This window comes from Boeremia exigua, assembly GCF_020726555.1.
Source record: "Boeremia exigua strain MPI-SDFR-AT-0100 chromosome Unknown C7974scaffold_15, whole genome shotgun sequence".
Classification (NCBI taxonomy): domain Eukaryota; kingdom Fungi; phylum Ascomycota; class Dothideomycetes; order Pleosporales; family Didymellaceae; genus Boeremia; species Boeremia exigua.
The window spans coordinates 948,156-968,384 of record NW_025763532.1 but is presented as its reverse complement, the minus strand read 5'-3'; the positions used below and the strand labels follow the sequence as shown (position 1 = coordinate 968,384).

At 56.9% G+C, this 20,229-nt stretch overlaps 4 protein-coding genes across 4 annotated transcripts; 2 read left to right on the top strand and 2 right to left on the bottom strand.

Moving 5' to 3' along the window:
- Nucleotides 1-237: 237 nt before the first annotated feature.
- C7974DRAFT_322743 (adaptin N terminal region-domain-containing protein) lies at nt 238-3,306 on the bottom strand (the record flags this gene model as incomplete). Its single annotated transcript, XM_046138870.1, has 3 exons — nt 238-2,390; nt 2,446-2,674; nt 2,722-3,306. 3 exons carry the CDS (start codon nt 3,304-3,306, stop codon nt 238-240), a joined length of 2,967 nt encoding a protein of 988 aa, XP_045991575.1.
- Nucleotides 3,307-3,851: 545 nt separating this feature from the next.
- On the top strand, nt 3,852-4,820 carry C7974DRAFT_437977 (uncharacterized protein; the record flags this gene model as incomplete). Its single annotated transcript, XM_046145229.1, has 1 exon — nt 3,852-4,820. One exon carries the CDS (start codon nt 3,852-3,854, stop codon nt 4,818-4,820), a length of 969 nt encoding a protein of 322 aa, XP_045991574.1.
- A 3,337-nt stretch (nt 4,821-8,157) lies between these two features.
- On the top strand, nt 8,158-11,423 carry C7974DRAFT_406185 (uncharacterized protein). Its single transcript, XM_046143124.1, has 4 exons — nt 8,158-8,382; nt 8,439-10,272; nt 10,336-10,663; nt 10,841-11,423. The coding sequence occupies exons 1-4, from the start codon at nt 8,228-8,230 to the stop codon at nt 11,059-11,061; spliced, it is 2,538 nt and encodes an 845-aa protein (XP_045991573.1). The 5' UTR covers nt 8,158-8,227; the 3' UTR covers nt 11,062-11,423.
- Nucleotides 11,424-11,563: 140 nt separating this feature from the next.
- On the bottom strand, nt 11,564-17,960 carry C7974DRAFT_369744 (uncharacterized protein; the record flags this gene model as incomplete). Its single annotated transcript, XM_046139951.1, has 9 exons — nt 17,764-17,960; nt 17,548-17,712; nt 16,294-17,497; nt 15,915-16,247; nt 15,321-15,862; nt 15,161-15,241; nt 13,962-14,794; nt 12,135-13,820; nt 11,564-12,035 (listed from the first exon to the last, which is right to left on the bottom strand). The coding sequence occupies exons 1-9, from the start codon at nt 17,893-17,895 to the stop codon at nt 11,564-11,566; spliced, it is 5,448 nt and encodes a 1,815-aa protein (XP_045991572.1). The 5' UTR covers nt 17,896-17,960.
- Nucleotides 17,961-20,229: the final 2,269 nt, after the last annotated feature.

Here is a 20,229-nt window from a genome sequence, read left to right as displayed (position 1 = left end):
GCTGCTAAACTGTTCGGAGCTCGTCCAATCTCAAGTGCATTCATTCAAGACTTGTGCCGAGATGCTTCACAAGATGGCACTCATCCATAGATTAGGCGAAGGCTCACGAAGCCGTAGCAAGACCAGAGAAGGTGGGCTTGCTGGCTTTTCTGTTGCCCACCTAGAAGGGTGTGCAATTTATATTGCGAACGTATGTTCTCTCATTCCAGTTCCATCTACACAACCGCCGTCCCGCGCTTACACGCCTTCATCTATGACTACAACTCTCTTCTTCTTCTTCTTTTTCTTCACCTCTCCCTCAGGCACGTCGTCTGCCTTCTCTGTCTCACCCTCGGGCTTGACCTTCTTCTTTTTCTTTTTCTTAAGTGGCTGCGCATCTTCTTCTTCCCCCACAGCTTGTGCTTCTTGCGCCTCATCACCCTCAACAGCAACCCTTCTGACCTTCTTCTTTTTCTTCTTAACCACACTCCCCTCAGTGTAATCCACCCGCTCACTCGCCCTTTGCATTTCCAATCTCGATCGCTCGATAGCCTGCAGGGCACGCGCCATCTCGGCTTCCTCTTGCTCCTTACGCTCAATCTCCAGCGCAGTAAGGCGACGGTTCGCACTCGTGCCCTCATCTTCGAGAGATAAAGATGCCAGACCTGCGCTGTCGACCTGCAGTAGCGATTTCTGGTTACGCGTGTTTGTTGCTTTGGGCGCGACGATATCTTCGCGGTCGACATCTTCCGATGCGGGGCCGAGTGTCTCGTCTCCCATGATTTCCACTCTGCGGAATGGCTTGCGAGGGCTGCGAGCACGGGGTATATTATCTGAGGATGCGTGACGGCTATTCGTGGAAAGATCAAGGTCCATGATTGGTATCGAATCGATGTCCAAATCATTACCATCTTGGTTTCCATCGCGAACGATCTTGCTAAGCGGTGTGACGGCGCCACTGCCGCCTTCGGGGTCGATGTAGAATGGATCATCTTTGTAGCGTTCTCTTCGTTCTGCTCTCCGGCGGGCTATGATGTCCGGATCAAGATACTCCTCTTCCACGGCGTTCTGATAAGACGCTGGTTCTCTTTGAGGAGCATCGAGACGGTCGGCTGCTGGAGCTGGAGTAGGCTCAGAGTTGGTGTAAGAGGCAACTGGCTCGCTATAGGCAGCATACACGTCATCTTCTTCTGTTTCGAAGCCTTCCTGCTCGGCTTGAGAAAGAAGAGAGTGCAGATTTGGGTTGATGGGGGTGTCGAGGTCGAGGTCCTCTGGGACAGGGACTTTGCGCTGGGCACCCGGTGCGACCGGGTTGAGCTCCGCGCCAGAGAAAAGGGCGGGTATGGCTTGTGTAAGTAGAAGTGGTGGCTCTGTGAAGTCGCCCTCAGTGTCAGTCGGTGCTCCGGAAGCTGCTTCGGCTGCTAATCGCAACAATTCAAGGTATTCGACTGCGCGCTCCTGGACTTCGAGACTAGGATGTGTCGAGAGTGGCTCAAGGAAGTGGATGACGCGAGCCATCAACAATGACATGAGCGTCTTTCGTTCCGGGGTCCAGGATACCCGCTCGTTACCAGCTATGCTTGAAAAAACCTTGGGAATTGCCTGTAGGTATACAGCAAGTGTTCTCGATGACAGCTGGAGTGACGAAGGATGCAATAGTGAAGTCATGACGGGTTCTGGCTGGGAGAGGTACGTTGCATATTCTCCTACGAGCCAGCCAGCGTATTCCAATACACCTTGGCCACCATTGCCCGAGGTAGGGAACATTCGGTCTCTATGGTCCACGAGCACTAAGGATTGCGCAGCGTCGACAGCCTCATGACGTACGCTTCTGACTCGAACCGCAACATTCTGTATTTCATGCCCAATGCCAGCGCCTACATCGTCAGAGTTTTCTCCATCTTTCTCGTCTATTGCAGACGACGCATGCTTCGTGGCAGGCGAAACCCTGACGAGTTGGGTCAGTACATCAATGTACCACTCAAAGTCGGCCACGTTGCTGTAAGTATCCCGCGAGCACATTTCTAGTATTCTTCGGATGACGTTAGTTCTGTAGTCATCCGGTAACGGCGGTGGCTGATCAGATGTCTGCTCATGGGATGGAAGGGCCTCCTCCGCGTCTTCCTCATCGGAGTCTGCGTAGGGGACAATGGCAGTGTTCCTGTGGCGATCGTGTTCTGAGTCATCGACTCCAGTGGCTATGGGTGCGTTTCGGAGCTGGCGCATAAGACGACCAACAATGGCTGTGAGGTTGTCAGGATTGACCATTCCGACGACGAGGTCAAGGGCGCGCATCCGTATGGAGATGTCGGGATCGTCAATACACTCCAGGATCACGTCCTGTTGTTGACCGACAAGGTATGGATGCGAGCCAACGATCTTCTCGAATGCCAGGAGTGCAACGTATTTTACTGCGGCTGGTGAGAAGCAATTCTGAAGTGGTACATTGCCTGATCTCGAGCTTACAGTTGGAATCGCCTTCTATGACCATCATGCCTCGTAGCTTGCCAACGCACAGCTTTGCTACTTCTTCGCCTTCTGCAGTGCCTTCCACGGCAGCTAGGATACCGCCCTGTATTATGCCGCTGATGCACTCATAAAGAAGAGACATGGCCGACGTCTCACGGATGATCTTGGTCAATGGAGGCAGCAACTTCTTGATGAGTCGCGGCTCGAGGGGAGTCAAGGTTGCAAACTAGGGAGAGATGAGCGGAGTTCGAGAAGTTGTGTGATGGCACGTACAAGTTTGATCAGCTTGATGGCCATCCAGTTGTTTCCGCCCTCGACCAGCAGGTCGAACAGGCGTGGTGCCAGGGGGAGAAAGTCCTGCGGCCTTCTCCACCCCAGCTCACAGACCACGTTCACAATGGCAGCCGTCACGCTTGGATCCTCGTTCTCGTCCAACAGGCGCTCCTTGATCTTCGGCCATGCCGGGCGCAGCGTCTCTGGATACACGAGCGCCAGGCGGTACAGTGTGACGACTGTCTTCTTGCGGATCTGCGGGCTAGAGTGGGTCAGGCGCGGGATGAGGTCGGACAGCACCGAGTTGGCCATGCTCGGGTTGATGACGTGCGGAATGGCGCCGAGCGGCAGCGAGATGAAGGGCGGCGTGGGCAGCATAATGTCCTTCTTGAGCTGGTTCTCGGCGAGGACCAGGACCTCGGTGTCGCGGCGGAAGCTCTGCACGGCCGCCAGGTAGCCGGTGCGCTTGTGGCGGAACTTGGGGCTGGACATGACCTCGAGCACGTTGAAGGACGCCCAGGACATGTCGTGGCCGAACATCTCGAGGTACGTGAGCTTCATCAGCGCGGTCGACTTGAGGTCCATGTCGTTGGAGCGGATTTCGCGGCGGCATTCCTTGATGCTGTCGGCGATGTACTCGCTCTCCGCGCCCTTGTGGTTGCGCAGGCCGCGGATGAGGTCGTAGAGCGACTTCTCGAACATGGCGGCGGGCGCTCACGGCGAGTCTTGCGGGCCGGGGGGGGGAGGCGGGGGGAGGCGTGGGCGGAGCGGACGAGGAGGGGCGGGGCGGCGGGCGGCGGCAGTCGAGACGGGGCCAGGGCGCCTGTTCATGGGGACGGCGAGTGCATGTCCAAGCTCTTGCTGGCGGCAGCAATGGGAGGTCACTGAGGTCACTGAGGTGAGGCGCTGCAGCGCGGGAGGTGCCCTGCAGCGGTTCGACGACCATGCCCGTCCCGCCGGCGGTTCGGCGCCGCCAGGCCAGCAGGCCAGTCGCGGGAGCTTGGTCCACGTCGCCCACCTCCGCATTCACGCGCATCCGCTGCAGACGTACCGCGCCGTGCACCACCGACACACACGTCCGCGCCGTGCACCTCCGCAGCCCGCCGCCCTCGCCGCACACAGCCGCCCCAATGGCCTCCGCAAACCTGCTGTCCCCGCCGGCCAGCATCCCCCCGCCCACGGCCCTCGCCCTCTCGCAGAAGGCGCCGCTGATCCTCGCCAGCCCGCCCACCTCGTCGCTGCCGTGGCCGCTGTCGCTGCTCTTCTCGCGCGAGACCCCCGAGGCCTGGGCCATCCACGAGAACCTCTTCCTCGCCGCCCTCCGCACCGGCGACGAGCAGGCCGCCGCGCAGCTCCTGTCCCGTCTGGAGGCCCGCTTCGGCGAGCGCAACGAGCGCATCGTGGTGCTGCGGGGGATATACAACGAGGCGACCGCGCAGACCACGGCCGACCTGGAGAATGTCTTCGAGGGCTACGAGAAGATCCTGCGCGACGACCCCACCAACATGAGCATCCGCAAGCGCCGCGTCGCCGTCCTCAAGAGCCTCGGCCGCACAGCCGATGCAATCACAGCCGTGACCGTCCTGCTGCAGAACTCGCCGACCGACGTCGAGGCCTGGGCCGAGGCGTCGGAGCTGTACGCCGGCCAAGCGGCGTGGGGACAGGCCATCTACTGCGCCGAGGAGGTCTTGTTGACCGCGCCAAACAGCTGGAGTGCGCACGCCCACGTTGCCTCACTGCATTACATGTCCACCGCATCTAGCAGCCCCCCGTCGATTGCTGAGCTGTCGCTGGCTCTGAAGCACTTCTGCCGCGCCTTTGAGCTGAACGAGGGCTATCTGCGAGGCTGCTACGGCATCAAGATTGTAGCAGCAAAGCTCCTGCCGCTGCTGTCCGACACACAGACCCTGTCCAAGAAGAGGAGCGAGCAGGACGACGAGGACGTGCCTGTTCCAACGCTTACCAGCGTACAGAAGTTGGATGAGATTGCGACCAAGAAGCTGGGCGAGTTCATCAGGGACTTTGGGAATAAGAAAAAGGGACAGTCCGGCTACGATGAGGCCGAGATCATCGCGGCCAAGGAACTCTTGAACAGGTAGAAGCCACATTCAGGCCAGGGCTGTTGATGTCGAGTCGATTTGATGCAAGGAGTTGAGGCGTTCATAGAGACCATCTAGACTCGCGGTGTAAGTCGAGGGACAGGTTAGGCACGGCCGAATAGATCGACTAACACATTGCTGTCCTGGAAAACGACAGAAAGCATTGACTGCGATTAGTTGTCACTGGCAAGATATTCATAATCGTTCGTCACTTGTCATCGCTGTGCTCCAATGCAGGCCTTCTGTGTAGCTCCTGGAAGGATTTCGATTTTCTTACTAAAGAAGGATCATAGGCAGGGGTATTTAAACATCCCATAACTACACTTTGCAGATCTACAAATAGTAGGCATTGGCGTGTAGGAGAATGTTTGATGAGCACATGTATTAGCGCAAGATGATTGAAATCCACACGTACATGAATCCATGTACGGATGGTTGACCGCAACCTGTGATGCTACAAGGGCCACGCTCGAGTCCAGACTTGGATGGGGCTACATTTCAAAGTTTGGTGGTTTGCTGAAACGGCAACTCTAGAGATGCAACGTTGGTGGTGGAAGGAAAGCAAGACGAGCGGCCAGCACTGGACAACCCACTGCGAGCTCTGAGTACGTTTGCCAAGCTGTGACAAAAGGGGAGCTCATCCTCGAGGGGCAATGCAGGGACTGCACACTACCTACCAAATAAGCCCGGCCGGGGAGACCAGGATCAAAGACTGACACATCCGAAAGTCTCAGCTCAACGTTTTCTAGCAGCTGTGGGTTGCAAGAAACGATGACAACAAGTTCTTCAAGCAGATGCAATGCACCGAGATCCGTGGACAGGTTCCTTAGCGGTCGTACTCGGAGATGAAACGTCATCGTATACGAGCCTTAGCATTGGGAATCTGAAAAATCCAAAAAAAATCAATGGCGATCCCCTTTCAACGGCGTGCACGTCAATGGCAATCTATTTTTGATTGACTACTCCACATGGGATAACGTTCAAGGTGGACCTGAGCATGGGTCAGGGATAGGTAGCAAAGCATGGAAAAAAGAAGGGAAGGCGAGGTGTGAGGCGGGCCCTCTTCAACGGCACGACAGGCTGGAAAAAGTGGTTGCAAGCATCACGAAGGCGCAAGAGCGCGTGCAGGGCGCGACTCAGCTGCGGGGCTGACAATCATAAGTGGACATGTTGAATGGAGACGGGGACTCTCAACGCCATCTGGTGTCATCAACCTGCGACAAGCTGACAGGTCCGTCGCAGACGTCGATCCGATCTCATCGTCACAGACAGGGCCGGGGGCAGCGGACGTCTGGGAGCAGGGCGAGAGTGCCGCTCAACAACACGCACAATGGGTGCAGTTCTTTGTCCAAAGGGGTTGGAGATCAGCTTGGTGGCCTGAAGATCAGCGGCTGCGGGGAGCATTACGCGTTCACGGTAGGTACTAGAGCACGTTGCAGGTGTTCAGCAGTCGACCGGAGGACGGAAATCCGAGGGGCGGGAGTGCTAGCGAAGATGCAGTTATTTCTGCTGTGTGACGGTGGAGCTGAACACACAAAGGATCCGTAGCCAGTCGGATGGCTCCAACGACGCACCGCCGCGGGAGCATGTGCAGCTTGGTATGCGGCTAGCAAAAGCATCCGACGAGTGCAGGAGAAGGCTGGGGCTGCAACGACACGGATGGGAGCATGGATTGCAGCAGATTACGTAGCGGGAGCACATGGGAGATTCAGTGGGTGAGAGGCGCGCGAGCAGAAGCACTGTTCAAAGTGACGTCGCGCCGTCTGGGGTATGAGTCGCGGTGTGTTTATTGTGTGGTGTGGCAGTTGGCCGCAGTTGGCTGTGGTTGGCACTGCAGACGGCAGGAAGTCAACACCAAGCACTTAGCTCGGCGAGCCGAGTCTCGTTGGGGAGGGCAGTCTGTGCCGCTCATTAGAGCATTCGTTAGAGCGGTCGTTAAGCGGGGGTTAAGCGTGGGCGGAGAGCGGGAAAGGCAAAGCTGCCGGCGGCATCGATACAAGACCACGGACAGAGGCCCTACTCGGGCGACAGGGGCGGCGGTGCTGGCTGCAACGAGCGTGCAACGAGAGGCCGTGGGCTATAGCAGAAGATTCTACGTGGTGGCACAGGGCAACAGGGCAGTTGGTCCGCGAGGGCTGCTGAAAGCGACCGCGGGCAGGCTGGGCGCGAGGACGGCCTGCGCCACACGAACCTGCGGACCTGCAGACAATTGCAGGCTGGTGCAGGCTGGACGCAGCCTCCCCTTTTGCTCGACGCTGGCCCGTGGTGCGGTGGAGCGGTGCAGGCCAGGCCAGCCAGGCCAGCTTGCAGGCCGACGTGCACTGCAAGTGGCCGGCGCTCGCAGGCTCGCAGCAGAGCCGCTAACATGGGTGCCATGGGTGCCATGGGTGCCGTTGCCATGGAGGTCGCGCACGCCGGCGCGTCGCACACGCTGCAGAGGCGACGAGGCCGCTGAAACCGCAGGACGCGAGGATGCGCGCGACCCAATGCACGCAGCGGGCAGGGCACTGCGATGCAGCACGGCGGCGGTGCGCGTGGGCGCGGCGGTGCGGTGGCGGGACGACCAGCACGGCGGCGGGCGTGTGTTTACTGGCGGCGTCTGCGCAGCGAGTCTGCCGTTTGCATTCTGGCGGGCGCGCTAATTTTGGCTCGATGGCGGGAGCATCACCTCCACCTGGGCAGTCTTCTGCAGCGCCCGTGCGAGTCTCCCTCCGCGCCCTCACCCGCTCTCGCTCGCCGCCCGCCTGCGCTGCGTCCATCAGCCTCGAGCAACGGCGACGCGCCCGTAGGTAAGTGCGCGCCCTCCCCGGCCCAGCGTTGCGGGCCTGCAGACGTGCAGCCGTGCAGACGACCCAGCCCTCGGCCAGACGGCGGCGTGAGACGCTGCGACGCTGCGACGTCAGCGAGCCCCCAGCCCGAGACGTGTGCAGCCTGCGTGTGCAGTCAGTGTGCAGCCGGAGCCGCTGCGAGCCCTTGGCCGCTGTCCCTCGCTGCCCATTGCCCGCCGCGAGCCTGTTGCGTGCTGCCCGTCTGCTGCCCGCCTGCTGCCCGCCGCCTCTCCTGCCTCTCCACTGCCGGCGCTGACCCTCGCAGCACCGCTCGCCGCCCGCCGCACACGCATTCGCTTCCCCCGTCCGCCTGCACCGCGCCCTCGCCGCCCGCCGCCCGCCGCCCACTGCCCGCCGCGCGCTCCACGCCGCCCGTGGATGCCATAGCCGCCCGCCGGCCACGCAGCCCCCAGGCACCCCAGGCTCCCCCAGGCTCCCCCCGGCACCATGGGCAAGCCGGGCCTCGGGCTCTTCACAGCGCGCCGCAAGTCGACGTCGCAGGCGCTGGACGAGGCCGCCGCGCCCGCCAGCCCCGACGTGGCTGCCGCGCCGCCGCCCGCCGAGGGCGGGTTCCGGCTGATGAGCCGCTCCGAGGTCGAGAAGCAGACGGAGCGGCGCAAGACCATGGAGAAGGAGAAGAAGAGCGCGTTCCCGCGCTTCAGCGGCTTCGGCAGCGCCAGCACGCGCGCGCGCAATCACTCGTATGAAGACGAATCTCCAGCCTCCTCAAAGCGGTAAGACCGGGCCCCTGCGGTAGCGCCGGCGAAACTGCCACTGACTCCTGCATTAGCGACAGCAAGTCCAGCAGTGGGACGCAATTTTCCACATCGCGTCCTTACATTAACGGCCAGCATGGGTCCACCTCGACCCTGCCGTCGTCGACCGACACGGGCTCGGACGACAACCTGTTTGCCAATGTGCCTCGCCCGCAGATCCCGCACCACAGCAGCTCCCCTGGTTCGTATTTCGCCTCGAAGAAGTCGCTGCCAGCCCTGCCCAAGACTAGCTCAGGAGCGCCGCCCAATAATAGCTCCCTGCCCTTCGGCTTTGGTAAGCGAGATCGCGCTATGACAACCTCGAGCTACGCCAGCACGGCCATGCCGCCCAAGCTTGACCAAGACCTGTCCTTTGGAGAAGACTCCTCCTTCGACGACATCTTCACCGGACTAAACCGCAAGGCCTCCCCTGAAATGTTGAGGCAGCCTGAGCCGACGGGCCGTTCGCTCCTTGCGGAAAAGCGCACATTCCAGCCGGAGCCTATCAAGGTCCTGCCACAGACACACATCGAGCCACCCTTAAGGAGCTGGGACAGCCGCGGATCAGCCGACAACCTCATGGACTCGCCGCGTTCCGACACCGACTCACCACCCGTCCCGCCGCCGCACAAGTATCAGCAGTACGCCCCTGTCTCCATGGCCCCCGACAGCCCCGACCTGCAGTCGTCGGCCGCCTTCCAGGACCGCAATGGCCACGCCGCCCGCGAGCCCTTTATGCGCGGCGGCAGCACCTCGCCCGAGGAGCACAACACCTCCATCTCCACCTCGTCCGCCAACTCCTTCGAGACGCCCCTTTCATCACGCTCCGCCTCGACGAATGCCACGCCGCGTGCCCCGCTGCCGCCGTCGGCCATTGCCTACAACGACGACGACGAGGACAACATGTTCGCCCCGCCGCCGTCCAAGCCGCACGCCCAGACTGCGCCTGCCCCCAAGCCCGCTCCCCCTGTCGTGGCGAACCCGCCTCGCCCTGTGCCTGCATCAGGGTCACGCGTCATGTCTCAGGCAGAGTTTCGCGAGTACCAGAAGAGGCGGGCTGCTGCCCCTCCTGCCGAAGACAGCGGCTCTGATGACGACTACGAAGACGAAGAGGATGCGATAAAGAAACGCGAGGAGGAGGAAGTCCTGCGGCGGAAGAACCAACAAATGTCCTTTGCCCGAGAAGCCATGCGTCGCTCGACAACAGCACCAGGCGACCCGAGCAGACCCGAGAGCATTGTTGACAATGCTTTCAACTCGTCCAGCATGGGCTTCCCCTCGGAGACATCGTTGAGGGCAGAAGAATGGGAGGACGAGGATGTTCCTCTCGGAATTCTTGCACAACACGGCTTCCCCAGCGCGGCGCGCAACCGAAACCCTAGCCAACCTGTCAATGCTATTCCCTCCGCCTTCCCAGATCGACCAGCCTCTGCTGGCGCCATGGGTGCCGCCCGCGCATCGCACCTCCCGGCTTTTGCCAGGCACCTGCCGATGGACCCACACAACTCTTTCATCGGCGGTGGTCTGGTGCACCACGCGAACCGAGAGTCGTTGGGCTTCAACAACTTCCCTCGCGGCCCAGCGTCTGTCGCTGGCGATGCAATGGGCGGAGGCTACGGACAAGCTCCTATGGGCGGCCAAACACCGCTCATGTACCAGGATGCCGGCTTGTCGGCGCCGTCCCTCGTTGATCAAATTCAGATGCGCGACATGACCAAGAAAAAATACATGGGTGGTGCATCCAACAAAAAGCAGCCTGTCGAGGGTCCGTTCACCGGCATGCTCGGAAGTCAGATGAACGCTCAAGGTCAATCAACGAACCCCATGCGCATGCCGCAAATGCCAACGATCAATGGCATGAACGGCATGAATGGCATGAACGGCATGAACGGCATGAACGGCATGAACGGCATGAACGGCATGAACGGCATGAATGGCATGAACATGAACGCCATGAATCCCATGATGATGGGCTCCCCAATGGGCACCCCAATGATGGGCATGGGCATGGGTCAGATGGGCTTCATGCCGCAGCAACAGCAGGAGTACATGCAGCAGATGCAGCAGTATCAACAGATGCAGCAGATGATGGCCATGCAATACCAGCAAATGCAGATGCAGCAGATGCAACAGCAGCAACAGCAAGATCCTCGCATGTCGATGGCTATGCCAAACACCATGTTCAACAACGGGATGATGGGCCAGGGACAAAACATGATGGGCAACAATTCGTTCCTGAATGTGCCAGGCATGCAGAATGGTATGCAACCTCCTCAGAATCGGCCCATGTCTATTATGTCCGCGCAACAGCGCCCATTCGGGGGCGGTATGGGCATGGGACCAGGTCCCGGATACACACCGTCGATTGCTCCCTCCGAGCGCTCAAACATTGGCCTTTCTGCGCGGTACCGACCTGTTACTAACCATTCAGATGCAGTCTCGAATGGCACATCGATGACGCTGCAAGCTACCAGCGGCGGCGCCAACAAGCCCGGTACCATCAAGGGCATTCTAAAGAAGAGCCCGCAAATCAACGTCGAAGAGAAAGATGACGAGGAAGACTGGGGTTCCATGGCAGCCCGCAAGGGCAAGTTTGGCAAGGGCAAAGACAGCACAAACTCGGGTCTGGAAGACCTGACACGCGGACTGAACCTTTAGCAGCGCAAATCCAAATTTTTAATGGCTTGAAGATTGAAGATGGGAGATGTTTACTGGTTGATTTTGAGGTAAATCTGCGATATGGAGCGAGTTTGGTTTCGGTACCTGCATTTGCATGGCGTTTTCATTTGCTTGGCCTGGCCTGTACGGAAAATTATCAACGCGACTACCCCTTTGCTCATTGATCGAACACATGGCATTGAGACGGGGATGAGAGAAAGAGAAAGAGATGAGAGTATTGCATGCATATCCAAGGCTCTGATGGGGCTGTATTTCTTATAATATAGGTCTGGGCGGTACGATGGCGACTAGGATAGAATTCAGTGTAATTATAATACCATATGCTTCGGCTCATCTCTGCACTCTTTCTTCCCTCCTACACCTGCACTCGTGGTCAAACAAAACAGCACAATGCGTAATGAGTAATAGGTAGGTATTAATAATTAGGTCTGGGTAACGTCCATTGCATGATCCACATACAACATTGCACATCTCACACCACTCACTCTTCGTGCAAGGTAACAACATCCCCACCTCTCTCGAACCAAGCGTCTGCACAGCCACCGACATCGATGGTGTCAACCCAACTATCATTTTCCACTGCCAGTGCCCCTGGGATCCTCTTCCACACGCCCGGCGTACTGCGGTCCATGCCCGATTCGACCGCCGCTGACCTCTCGCATGTGTTCCCTTCAGCTTGGATGTCAATAGCACTGCTAGAAGACGGTGTGTCAAGCATGACAACATCCTTGGGCTCATCAACGCTATAAGAGTCGTGCACCAGGCCGCTTCCACCTACATACTGTGTCGGCCTGGCAATCGGATCGACATAGTTGTGCAGGCGCCAGGTCTTGCACTGCGAGGTGTAGGTGAAAGCCCAGATTAGAAGATCGGGGCGAGTCTGGACCGCCAATTCGCAGACGTCGGTCAGTCTGCCGATCTCAGTGCCAGAGAGCGATACAGGCCAGATAGAGCTGTCATGCTCATCCTTAGACTTGAAGGCTGGCTCGTCCCACCAATTGAACCAGTGATCGTGATGCCGGCCTGTTGAAAATAATGGAGAGTCGGTGTACGCATCCTGGCCATCTGCCACGTGCTGCAGTCTAGATAGAGCTAGAACGTCTGGTGGTATGCTGTACAGCATGATGATATTACCACAAGCCACTACGACGCGAGCCCCAGAAGACATGTCAGCAGCTGCGGTGTAGACTCGCGGGACGATATGCTCCGTCGGCGGATTCAATATCACTTTGTGTAGTAACCTCACAGGGCCACCAAGTGGTGCATCACAACCAAGTGTCAGTCGATCAGTTGATGGGTCGATAAAGAGCACATGGTGGCCGTCACTCAAAGGGATGGCATGATAGTGATCACAACTCTGGAATTGTCGAGAACGCGCCTCGAAGCCGAACGAACCCCAAAAAGAGCTGAAATTCGCACTGCTGAACAGTCTTCGGGTGATGGCTGGTCGATCACCTGGATGCGCAGCACTCGAGATGAGACGCAACTTCTTGGCCGACTCAAATCCGGGTCGAGGTGATAGGAAGTACAGATGATCACTCGGCGATGTCAGAGGGAACCATCGACTGAGACTCTGTCCAGTAAGTGCATCAATCCAATGGAGCTCGATACCCGCCGAGCACCCAAAGGCAACGCATCGGCGCTGTGGACAAATCGAGACGTTTCGCGGTGGGTCATCCTCGGAGCAAAGATGACGGTAGATGGTAGACGCACTGCTTTCAATTGGTGTCCTTTGTACCGATGGTATCATTCTTGATGTACCTCCAAGATCTTTCAACGGTCCGTGAAGGTCCAGATTCCATGTTTGGTTGATCAAATTCCGATCATGGGTCCTGGCGTCATCGGTTTCTTCGAGATCGAACCTTTGGTTGTGTCCTTTCAATTCGATCGCATTGAAGGAACCAGAACTTGTGTCCGAAACGTATGGAAAGCTGTCAGGCACCCCAGGCAAAGTTCGTCCTCGAGGCTCGTTAGTTTGCCCAGCCGGAGTACTTGATCGAGCAATCATTTGAGGCAGATTTCCGTCTCTTCCCATATATGTATCTTCAGAGCTGGGCTCCGGATATGGGCGCCTGTACCGAAGTTCGCACACCATACCCATTCTACCTTCCAGAAGAGCGGCAACAGCATCTCGGCCCACAGAAGTGTTCATACTCATTGCAAGAACTCTTCTCGGACAAACCACGGTTGCTATCGGCTCCAGTAGACCATTCTCCAGTCCGTAGACATAAATGAGGGTATCTTTTGCGACTAGCAGGTACTTTCCACATATGCTGGAAGTAAATATCAGAGCGCAGCTGGTCCGGCCTTTCTGGATGGCAAATCCATTGGCTAGTTCCGAGAAGTCAATCTCACTGCTTTCCACAAAGGCAGATCGTTCATCAACACCATTACCCGTCCAATGGGCGGCCATAGCACATTGACGTGACAGATATCGGCTTAGTATCCATTCCTCGTTGCTGGTAGCAGTCAAACACCTGTTTGCAAGGCTGTCTCCGTTCCTTTCACTGCCACTATGCCACCCTCCTCGATGTATCATCGTTTTAAGTAGACTCTTGTCCAGACTTGCCATCATCCAACTTCGACACGCTCGCCGAGCAGCGTTGAAGGACTTTGCGTCAAGGTAGTTGTAGATGCTCAGCAATATCTCTGTAGGCAACTTGCCAGAAGCCGGACGTACAGGCGGTGGTGCGATGTTGCTGATTGTATTGTACCAGAATCGGCAAGTCGCTTTCAGGCTTCCCCGTGTCCCAGTATCAGAATGGTGTAAGACGAGTGCTGTGACTGCGAGGTTCTGAAACAACTCAATTGCTGAAGCCGTACTGCGGGGCCATTGTGTGCGGTTCGATTCTACCAGAGTAATCTCGCCGTCAGGACACTCAATCAGAGGATTCTCGAGTTCTTCTGTTGGCGTATCGATCCCAAGAAGCACATCTGACATACTTCGTACCACTCCCCTACAGACAAGAGGCTCGAGCAGCTCGTCTCCGAAACTAGTAGTATCAATGGTGGAAAATGAAGTCGAATGCATATGACGGGCTGTATGCGCGTCTCGAAGCGATTCTGTCAAGCTTAGATGTCTAGGAGTCAAGGTGCCATACGACCCCGCAGACTGAAGACTGGGTCCGCTGAATAAGAATGCGCCAGGCGAGATGAGGTCGAGACTTGGGACCGAGCCATGGATGGAGGAGGACCCTAGTCGTGAACCAGAGCTGGATGGTATTGAGCGATCGCGAGCTCGCGGACTGGCATTTTTCACTTCTTGCCCCACGGTATTGCCAAAGAACGAATTGACTACTCTGTGAAAGGTGCCTTTCGATTTCAGCTGCCGCCCGTAAAGAAGTGCGCCCCTATAATAATCGGTTTTGGAGACTCGGGTTCTGATTCCACTGCTGTGAGTGGGACGCGATGAGCGCGGGAAGACGTGATGGAGCATCTCAGAGCGTCTAGTTGTTGGATCGTCCTGGGTTTTGGTTGGAAGGAGTGTTGATTGGCTGTCAGTGTGTCTTAGGTCTTTTCTTATGCATTGTGAAGGTTCGATCACACATTGTGATGCTGTGGGCATTTGGCTACACAGCGGATGAGAAGCACTGTGCGAAGGCCTGCGGGTATTTTGTGATTCGAGAAACGATGCGATCTGAAGAGGCTCGAGATTAGTTGTAGGAAGAACGGGTTCAGATCGAGTACCAGCGACACCCCTCGAGAGGTAAATCTGGGAAGACGTTGTCGCTGCACCCGTAGTGGGAGGTCGAACACAGTGGCGCGATACACATACAAGGATAGATCGGATGTATGGATTGTAATGAGTAAGAAACAGTCACAGGATAGGTGTCGCTGTTTAGGAATGGTCCAAAAGAGCGTAACGATGGAACGGCGATGGGAACGCTCGACGAGACGTGAGATGATGTGAGCTTGAGCAAGTGGCGGCGAAAACCAAGAACGTCAGAATCAAAACATATATTCGGGTATCGATGGAGATAGAAGGAACGCCACAGGCTGATGCTCTAAGTCGTTACAAACAGCATGTACAGGAAGGCGCTATGCAACCACAAAGTGGGAAAATGTGTGCGAAGAATACTTCAGACACCTCCATTGCTGCTGCGAGGAGTGGATCCGTTTGATCCATTTGAAGATCTTGCGTTCTTGTTGGTAAGCCAGACTTCGCTCAGGCTGTGCATAATGTCAGTGATTGTATGCCACGCGTATGAGTAAACTCACGGCATCACCAAGCTTGGAACTTCAAACTTCATCCCCCTCTCCCGAGCTTCATCCAGAGTGAGGCGTCCTGCTGGTCTTCTTCGTCCGCCGTGCTCCGGGTGGAGGGCTTCCTCTTGGACGTCGCGGCCCAAATCTGATCGCTCAGGGTCTCGCAGACTTCGAAGAGCGATAAACTTCATCAGAGGACGATACGTCCGTGCATAGACGAACAGAAACCAGACGGTGCATATTGCGAGTGGTGCCACCAAGATCGCCCGCTTGAATGCTTTCTTCAAAGCCAACTGTCCAGCAACAGTACCCTGAAACAGTACCACACCCATAATGACACGGTCGCACATCATCGTCCAACCCCTACCTGTCGAGTGCTGGCGATGCTCCATTGCATAGAGCAACTGATACTTGTGGACGAACTGTCCTATGGTAAAGTAGGCCAATCCGGTAAGTATGACCAGCCAAGAGTCTCTCATTACACTGTAAACAACGCAGATGATGAAGATGAGTATGGTCTGAGGTAAGAAAAATCCGTAGCTGAAGACAGGGGGCTGGACAAGTTCTGCGTAGTCTGATATGATCGTGAGCATATTACTTTGCTGTTCAGAATGTCATTTTCTTACCTCGAGGAGTCTTAGCACCAATGAGGTAGATTGGATACAACGACAGTGCGCCAAATTCCAGTAGGCGGAATGGGAATAGCCCAAATGCCTGTAGCATGATAAAATTGGTGTAGAAGCCGAGAAGTTTTTCAAGAGAATTGGCCAAGGCGAAAGCGATTTCAGTGGCGCTTGTCAGTTTTTCCCCAAGTCTCGTCAATAGGTCCACGAGGTTTGATGCGGTTCCCAGGATCGTGAAGAGGACGAAGAAGTTGAAAAATGTGAAGAAAAAGTTTTTCGATATGACGGAGAGCTCGACATCGCCTTGTGAAATCATGCCTTGCTTGTTCGCGAGCCCTAACTGACGTTAGCGGTAAGAAGACCATTGTGACAGTCAACTTACAGTCGTAGAGAAAAGGCACAAGTACATTGAGCAGCGTCAACGCAAGAGTCGGCAGTTGTGTGTTGACTAGGGACTGTAAAAGTTCGTGCCGATCGAGTACCCTCGCAAGACCAGGAAAAACCTCTCCAATAGAGCAAGTGTTCAACGCACCAGCGATTGGAACCAGTAGAACAGTCCAGAAGATACTCAAGACTCCAATAAAAAACGTGATGGTCCATGCTCGGAATATGCGTTGACTGCGTGAGAGGTACGTGTTTGGCCAGACCACATCCGATGGAGCTGGGCTATTGTTCGCAAGGAGTTGGAGCGGCGAAGGGTCCAAGACAGCCTGAATAGCCATCTGTGCACTTGCCACACTATCCATAGTGACAAAGGCCAACGGGGTCGGTTCAAAGTCCTTCTTTCGCAAGTCTCTGATCTCGTCGTCCAGCCTCCGAAGCTTTTCCTCGTAATAATCGATAGCATCGACTGTCCTGTAACGCAACTTTAGTGGTCCATACCAGACTTTTGCCACCGGACGTTGACGCGCATGTGGGGTCACGTAATGAGGTTCTCCGCCGGTGTTGTTGAGAAGTCGGCTGTCCTCGCGATCACCGCTGTCAGTCTCATTTGGAAGAGGCTGAATCACAGGAAGAGTTTCCAAGCTGCGCTCAACTCTTCTACTTCCCAGATGAACTGTCCAAGCCTCCTCGAGCTTTCGCAATACAGTTTGTCGTCTTGTTATCTTGTCATCTAGCTCTTTCCAATTCCTGCACAACGTCACACTTTCAACCCTACCAATACCCAGATCTTCAATAAACTGTTTGATCTCATCGTTAGAGCGTAGGTCCAGCGGAATGCCCGAGAGTCTGATGGTTCGGTCGGTGATAGTCGTTTGGCTGCCTAGGTACTCCTGCCTGATGTCGATGATCCTCCTGGTTTCGGAGACAATCAAGTAAAGTATGAGGGCGGTGAAGAGGTATACGAAGACGAGATACATCCAGAGATAGTCCGTGTAGTATTCGTAACCGTGGCCACCGAACGTCGACCAGATTGTAGCCGAGCGCATCTCGAGCTGTTCGTTCGTGTCGTCACCGTCGCCACCAAGATACGGTTTCTTGCCCTCCTTTTCCTGGTGTGTGTCGTGGACAGGCTTGATCACGGTAAGGGCGAAGAACAACGTGACAAGGAGGAACTTGATGGCCATCTTGAAGAATGCAAGGTACTGTAGCTATGTCAGCTGGGAGTAACGTGTTCCTGGGGATACCGGCATACCACATAAGCATCCAGTCCGGCCGAGGCCAGCACCTGCTCGTCTGTAATTCTCCATAGCGGTATGATCCAGCCTAAGAAGGTGTCCGGAAGCTCAGGAAGCGAGGTGGCAAGATTGTTCTGCTTCTTGCGCGCAGCATATAGGCCTTTCCATCGTGGTCGCAAAAACTATGAGGGCTGGTAAGCGCATTGTCACTTAACATAGCACAAACGTCGTACACAGAAGAGTAGAAATGCCCCCACGCCGAGCGTCACGGAGATGTAAAGCTGAAGCCGGATATCGCGCGGGTGGCCGGTGCCGAAGGTGTCGCTGCTCCCAGTCTTACAGGTGTCATTACTGTGGTCTGTCATTGCCGAGTGATGTATGTGGTAGCCATACCAAAAACTATAGAACAGTCGAGGGTCGCGATAGCTATAGAGGCGCGTGCACAAAGAGCGGTTTGGCGGCGGTGAGCGTCATCATGCATGCGCGACATAACCGGCTAGCCCTGACAGCAGCCCTGCGAATTTCCTGCCACCTCAGCCTATCACGCCCGATTTACCCACAGACACGGCGGCCCAGTGTTTCGCGAAGGAGCGTTTTTTGAGGAGACGAGAGCGCTGCGAACATGAGCTGCGCTGCTTGGGCAAGTAAGCGGTCTGCGCTCGCTGTCCACTTCTTCTGTATACTCAGGGACGAACATAGCATCGACACTATGCACCATGTCTGCTAGCGTTGTCCGGCCACCAGACCAAAAAGTAGCTTTTCAGCACGAATTTCGCGTTCTTAGTGAAAGACCTATATAGTAACCCCCAAGATTTGTTTAGCGATCTCCCTCCGCGGTAGATGGGGCACCAAAGCTGCAGCTCAGCCCAGGACGAGGTCTGTTGGTGATCAGGCATGGGAGGCAGATGTACCCATTAATCAGAACCGTGTTAGTGTTCGATTGACTTGCCTCGCGCATTCACCGCTGATTTCTTGAGGATTGATCTGGCCTCTGAGCGGTCTGGGAAGGGCAACAAGTTGGACCTCGACCATGGTCGTCACCGCATTGTGAGTATGAAGAAGACTCGGATTTTGCAAATAACTGCAAGCAGCAATGCCTGAACGCCCCTACTACCTCGACTTACTCTTGCTTGACAATGAAGTCTATGAGGTTCAATATGCTTGTGTAGACTGGCAGCAGAAGGGCTATTCCGTCTATTAGTTTGTACTCTGTGTGATATTATAGCTTGCGCAACAGAGTAGGTTTGATTGGAGTTCATGGTCACAGAAAGCGAGCTTGTTCGCGAATGATTGGACTAGGAGCTTCTGGCACGATGGGGCAGTCGGCACCAGTTCGCCCGAACGGTGCAGGAAGACACGTGCAGTGCAGCTTGCACACAGCAGCTGGAGCCATCCCGTCCTGCACGTCGTACGATGCGTACCGGAAGGTGAAGCGGGATCGACAGAGGCAGCGCAAAACGGTTCTCATTCCGGTACGAACAGTTGATCTGTGTCAGAATGACCTACCTACCCACTAGTATGGAATGATAAGCATCGAGACGGAGCTTGGCGAAGCTTAGCCCGCGTGTAACGACAGGCCGGGTTCTCGAACACGGTGGGTGTTTGGCTGACACGCGCGGCCCAGACGCGCAACCTACCTTGGTTTGGCGAGTCGGCCCATTTGTCGAGTGACAGGGGCGGCGGCGATAGTGCGACTGGAAGCGTGCAGCAGCAGCAGAGGCAGCCGGGTGTGGCAATGTGGCAGGAGCCAGCGCGCAGATGTTTCGGGCAACGCTCAGACTCGGCGGGCCGAAGCAAGTCCAAACGCTTGTTTTGGGCTCGTCGTGGCCGCGAGCAAGACCGGAAGCGTTAGGCGCCTGCGCGCAGCGCTGTCACTGGCCGTTGGGAGCAGCTTGGGTCCGAGTTGTGCAGTACCCAACAGCTCCTATCCCAGACGCCTTGCCCGTTTCGCCAGACGTGAGCTGGGGCACGGTGCGTCTCTAGGGCACTGAGAAGAAGACCAATATCGAGCGCCCTGCCCGGGCGTGCCTCTGTCTCTCTCACGCTGCCTCCCCCAGACGAAGCCGCCGCCGCTCTCTCTTCGCTGCCAGTCTGCCAGCCAGCCAGCCAGCCAGCCAGCCAGCGCCCGGGTCCTCGCTGCCCCCGCACCACCGCCGACGCAAGCTGCTCGATCTGCGATCTGCGCCCACCCGGCCCTGTGTTCTGCAGGTGCATCGCCCTTGGCAGCCAAGAGCTCTTGGAGCCTGCTCGCAACGTCCAGTGGTACGTACATAGCTGTAGCCACCCGCTGTGCGCGTCCTGACGGCACCCACGGCGGCCACGGCCTGTGCGAGCGCGGGCTGGTGCTGGCCCTGGGCTGGCACGCTGGGCCTGGTGCCCTGGAGCGCCAGCAGCGATCGGCCTCGGTGCCTCGCGCTAGAGCAGCACTGCCCCGATCCTCCCCACACCCGCACCGCACCACGCCAATCGCCACTACGGCGCGTGTCGCTGCCACAATGCTGACTGCAAGCCAGCGCCCTCCCGTCCCTGACCACCGTCGCCGCTGTCGCCGCTGTCGTCGCTGTTGTCGCTGTGCCGCCGCCCACCGGCCCCCGTTTACCTGAGACAGCTGCGTGTCGGCCTCGACTCGCACCTCCGCCGCGCCGCGCCCGACCACGCAGCGGCCCCCAGCCCTCGCAGCTCCTCGCTGCTCCTCGCTG